Genomic DNA, 5,557 nt, shown 5'->3' on the forward strand with positions numbered 1-5,557 from the left:
CTGTGGTAAAGAAGAAAAGTTGTCTTATGCTGCCCACTGAGTCGGGCAGAAAATACTAGACATGTCGTGGAAGTTGTCGTAGGATCGCAAGATATTATCAGTTTTAAATAAGAATCTCTTTATGTTTTAGTTTTAGAGAGATCCTTTACTTTTTCAAAGTTAAAACTGCACGCCAATTAGTACTCAAGTTTGCTAAAATAAAAGTATTTATAGCCTATTTTAGTTTAAAATTTATTTCATCCGGCTCCCTGTGAAGTTCATAAAACTACGACAAAAACATCCTAACAATATTTCACAAGCAAAGCTGTTTGCCAAAAACGACAGGAAAGAGAAGAGAAAATAATAAAGATCCAAGAGAGATACCAAATATTGCTTCAACAAAAAAACAATCTTACCTGTAAATTATCACCACCAGTATTGCAAGGATGATGATTAAAAAAAATACACCAGAAACAATAGCAATTAGAATGAAAGTTTGCGATTTTTCTTTCGAATCTTTTTGTGGTGATTCGCGTTGCACATTTACCGTTTTAGCGTCGATAGTGGATGATTTTGTTGACTCTAATACTGATGGGGTTTTTCTTGCTTCCGGATTTACTTTTGTAATGGGATGAATTCTATTGTCTAACAAAAAAGAGTAATTGACAATAATCCTAAAAGACACATAATGTTTCATAATAAAAGTTTCATAAAAGACAACTACTGTCTGTCTTACCTTCCCAGAGATTCCTGACAATGGTGAAGAGGAATACCGAATTAAGTAAAGATGTTCTGTGCGATCTTACAGATATTATAAATGTGTTAACCATTTTTTACGATTTTTTTACAAAGTATACGCTTTTTTATCAGAATAGTGTTTTTTCGTTTCAATAGGAATATTCTCAGGAGCGTATTATTAGGAGAGTTAACATTGAAAGATCTTAGAATGCAAACTAGTGAAGAAATCATCCCCCTAAATTGCTGTTGTTTAACCAGTCCAATTCAACTGACAGACAGAAAATGAGGTTTTGTCAGCACAATAGTTAACATAAAACCTGAGAAAAAGTATATATTAGGTTATTCTTAAAGTTTTTGTCTAATTTCATCTTTAATATTTCTATAGAGCATATTCTAACAAAAATTGCGACACTAGAAAAAACTCTTAAAGTTTTTTGGCTTTCTAAGATAAGGTTATATTGGCGCAATTTTGCAATATTAGCGTCAGTTAAATAAATTTTTTACTAGTGTCAGCATTTTGTGAAAAAATTACAAGAAACGCACATATCTTTCTTGAGATGTATTCGGAAAGTTCTGTTAGCATATATGCATATGCTTGATAAACGGTGATAAAAGTTTCCTCCAAACATTTTTGCAAAAAAAAAAACACTTATCTGAACATCGTCATCGAAATTTTGAGCATTATGGAATAGCGTCATTCAGATTATTACAAAAAATGTCATAGGACACTAAACTTTCGTTACATATTCTAATTGTTTCATGATTACATAATTTGCCTAATTAAACATCTATAAATGAAATTGATATTCCGCAAAATTGATCCCAATCACCTTACTCTCATGACTAGGATTGTTGGAAGGGACGGCAACGATGATAGGAAGGGCTGGGGACGACATTCCAGTTCAATATCACCTTATAATGCGAAACTTTTATAGTCACATGTTTCCTGAAGCTATTATTCTGCTAGATGAAGATCGTTTCAGTGACCACGTTAAATTAAATAGCAGCTGCTAATTATTAACAAATTAAAGGGGAAAAACTGTTTTCCAAAGCCAAAGTAACTCACATGTCGTTTTTCCTGGAGATTTTGCCAAAAAACAATTCTTCTTCACTCCACAGAACGCAGTAATAAAAAATAGATTTCCACTGTAGCTTGATATAACACTGAATCCGTCAACTTTCCACTAAAATTAAAGAGAAATATCCAATTAATGATGGGTCAATCACAAAACAATAAGACTATAAATATTAGAAAGCCGAATAACTACCATTACCATTATCTTTAGCATTATCAAAACATAAAAAGAATGGCAGGAAAATAACTAACAACCTTTCAAATAATACTCCTAATTATAAAATTCCCAACTAAATACTACAATCGCAGACAAAATCAATGTAACAACGTCCAACATTCTCCCTCCCCGAATGCCGGGAAGATGTTGGTTTGGTTCAAATAATTGGCACGGCACATTATATGAAATTGTTTACACAGGATGGCCTTTTCAGTTCCTAGTGGCAATGCTATCAACGAGGGTCGTGCAAAGGGGGTCCTAGCGCAATTAAAGCTTCCATTGAGCTACGAAAGTAATCCTTCAACTAGATAACCGCCTAAGTTATCAATCTTTTTATCATGCTAAACGCTAAGCAGAAAGAATAGATTCACACTTTTACAGTCTCTGGCATGACTCGGCCTGAAATTGAAACCAAGACCTCCCGCATTGGAAGAGAACGCTCTAACAAAAGATTTCCGCTCCAGTATCAGAGATTTTGACATAATATCATAATTGTTGTCGTCTTCCGGAAAACAATCACCCGCTTGTCGCAACAACAAAGTAAATAAAAGTGTATCGCATTTGCTGCGTTGTTGTACGACTATAAAATCCCTAGAGATAAACAACATGTATTAATAAAAACATTCGTAAAAAAGAAAAGAAAAAAAGAAAGTAAATTTATTTTTTATTTCTCTAATCAAAGTAAATTGTGAAATCGTCAAAGACACAAAGACAGGACTGCTTACACGGAATCTCAATACTCCTTTTCCCTCTTCCACTGAATATGTTAGCGACATATCATTTGGTCGTGAAAAGTCTTTCCACCCATCCATTGCCCATTTTTTAATTATGTATTTAGGCTGTGTGCGGTTATACCAAACTACCGGCGATGGAAAAATTCTATTCATCGACAACTCTGGTGTAATTAGACCCATGCATTGTCCAATACAGCCACAACCTGAAAATATGAATACAAAACTTTTTTTAGGAGTGTCGTTGTATTTTCCAAACTTGAAAACACATACTTTTATCCAAATGTCTTTTTCATATTTTCAATTCTATTTTTTTATACTTGCCGGTGTGATTTTGTTATTGCCAGGGTAAAACGCATCAATTTGTACATAAATTTGTTATTCCTACGTAAAGAAACGATGCCCTTTCATGTCTCCTGTAACTTTACTTTACCGAAAGCGCAACATAAAAGAGATGTATATGTGGTAAAATTTTACCTCCCAAATTGTCAGCACTGGATGAGTGACAAGCAGGTAACTCTGTATGCACGCTATAGAATGTAGTTCCTGGTGAGCAGACACATGTGATTGTTTCTACTGTCTTTGCAAAATATGTTGCACCATATGTCTTACAAATATCAGATTGGCTTGTTTTAAAGACGACTTTGTCAGGCTCAGATTGCTGTCGTATTATTTCGTAAGGTGGAGCAATTGACTTTTCTAAAAAGGTAAGGTAAGAAACAATAAAAATAATCTTGATTTTGTTTGGTCTTCTGTCTACATGATTTCTTAACTCTTTTTGCATTGTTTATTCCTTTTGGCAAAAGAAGTTTTGTGCCTAGATAGTGTAAATGACAAAAAAAAACTTATGTTCTTATAGTTAAACTTCCGTCATTACATCTTAGCGTTAATGGACATTAATTAATTGACAGTTTTAGTAATTAATTAATGATTAGTTTAATAGCTCAAACGTTACCGGTGTAAAAACAAGGAGGAATTAAGGTAAACAAGTTGGATCTGATCTAGAATAACATTAAAGAGTGAAAAAAAACGTTCTTACGTTTTGTTACACTAGGTGATTTTGCCAAAAAACAGTGCCTTTTCACTCCACAGAACGCAGTAATAAAAAATAGATTTCCACTGTAGCTTGATATAACACTAAAACCGTCGACTTTCCACTAAAATTCAAGGTAAAAATTTGTTGAGAAAATATACTCTCTTCAGAAGTTTTGTTAAATTGTTTTTAAGACGGGGAAGATAACATTTTGAAAAAAGAAAAATATAAATTAGTGTAATGACGGTTAAGATGGCTACATTTTTGCTTTGTTTTCTTACCAACAAAGTAGACGTTTTACATAACAACATGCAATATTTTCTCAACGTTATATTTTACTATAGCTTACTTACTCGAAACCTTAAAACTCCTTTATCATTCTCTACAGAATATGTGATCGACATATCATCAGCTCTTACAAAGTTCTTCCATCCACTATTTGTCCACTTTTTAATTGTATACCTTGGTTTAGTCTGATTACACCACACTACCGGCTTAGGGAATATTCTATTCATTGACAGTTCTGCTGTGATAAGAGACATACATTTTCCAACGCAACCACACCCTGAGAATATAAAATGAATAGTTTTAGCAAAAATGTGACAGGGAATATCTTATGTTTAACCGGAAGAAACAGAGGACATATTTTTACTACTATATACGCTACTACTGATTATATTTTGTATATTATAATCTCAATTCTCATCAGCTGGAAAAATAAAGTAACCTTAAGTTGTAAGAAATGCATTGAATTCGTGGAAAAAATTACTAAGAAAATATGGTAAGAAAAAAGAGCTACCAGTTAACATTGATCAATTTTAACTTGAATTTATGGATGTTACATAATAGTTTTTTACGACTACATTGAACAGTTACAGCTATCTATCCTTTTACAAAAGTAACACTTTCTTAAAGCTAAAACAACTAACAAACGCAGAAGTTATGTAAATTTTACCTAAGTTATTAGCACTGGATGAATGACAAGCAGGTAACTCAGAATGCACGCTATAAAATGTCGTTCCTGGTGAGCAGATGCATGTGGTTGTTTCTTCTGTCTTCGCAAAATATGTTGCACCGTATTTCGTGCAGATACCAGTTTTGTTTGTTTTAAAAATTATCTTATCAGATCCAGATCTAGTTCGTATTACTTCATACTTTAAACCAGCTGATAATTTTAGCATGGTAAACAACAAGAGAAGAACAGCAGCCATGATTAGCTTGGCTATGTGTTCTACATTCATACATAAAATAACAGTTTATGTCCGTGTCCAAAGCTTTCAGGGAAATCCTTATCGCTAGACTTCCTTCGTTGCATCATAGCAACGGGAATTTTTTTAAAATAAATAACGATATTAAAGAACCACAGTAACTAATTTAGTATTTACGATGTAATTCAAACTAATCTACCATCTTTTTTTGACGAAATATTTGTGGACAATGGACAAAATTTCCAAGTATGTCTCCATAAATATTTACACTTTGAATTATTATACACACATTTTAAACTGATTTTTATTATACATAATTTTCTCATCGCTGCCCTAGGAGTTTTTGGTTTCTTTAGATTAATTGTTTTTATCGATTTCGTAACCGAAATCAGCAAAAGCCCGAATTCTAAAAGCTTTTACAGTTTGTAATGAATGAATTTATTTTGTTTATTTGACGCGCCTTTAACATGTGTCCTAGTCTTTTTACCGGTGTATCGTCAATAGAATTAACCCTTCCCCCCCCCCTTAGATTTATATATTATTTGTAGGACATATATTGAGGAAAGAAATATATAT

General features: G+C 32.8%; 1 protein-coding gene across 1 annotated transcript; it reads right to left on the minus strand.

The window, feature by feature from the left end:
• Positions 1-2,247: 2,247 nt before the first annotated feature.
• LOC130613596 (uncharacterized) lies at positions 2,248-4,984 on the minus strand. The gene is made up of 5 exons (XM_057434918.1): positions 4,729-4,984; positions 4,236-4,338; positions 4,127-4,143; positions 3,218-3,439; positions 2,248-2,946 (listed from the first exon to the last, which is right to left on the minus strand). The coding sequence occupies exons 1-5, from the start codon at positions 4,982-4,984 to the stop codon at positions 2,621-2,623; spliced, it is 924 nt and encodes a 307-aa protein (XP_057290901.1). The 3' UTR covers positions 2,248-2,620.
• Positions 4,985-5,557: the final 573 nt, after the last annotated feature.

Source organism: Hydractinia symbiolongicarpus, chromosome 11 (assembly GCF_029227915.1).
Source record: "Hydractinia symbiolongicarpus strain clone_291-10 chromosome 11, HSymV2.1, whole genome shotgun sequence".
NCBI lineage: Eukaryota > Metazoa > Cnidaria > Hydrozoa > Anthoathecata > Hydractiniidae > Hydractinia > Hydractinia symbiolongicarpus.

What these genes read in the sequence shown, in the direction of transcription:
- LOC130613596 (XM_057434918.1), bottom strand. Translation starts at nt 4,984, where the DNA reads ATGGCTGCTGTTCTTCTCTTGTTGTTTACCATGCTAAAATTATCAGCT. An exon ending in ATCCAGTGCTAATAACTTAG is followed by an intron (nt 4,339 to 4,728) that starts GTAAAATTTACA and finishes TTATATTCTCAG; the next exon opens with GGTGTGGTTGCGTTGGAAAA. An exon ending in CAGTGCTGACAATTTGGGAG is followed by an intron (nt 2,947 to 3,217) that starts GTAAAATTTTAC and finishes TCATATTTTCAG; the next exon opens with GTTGTGGCTGTATTGGACAA.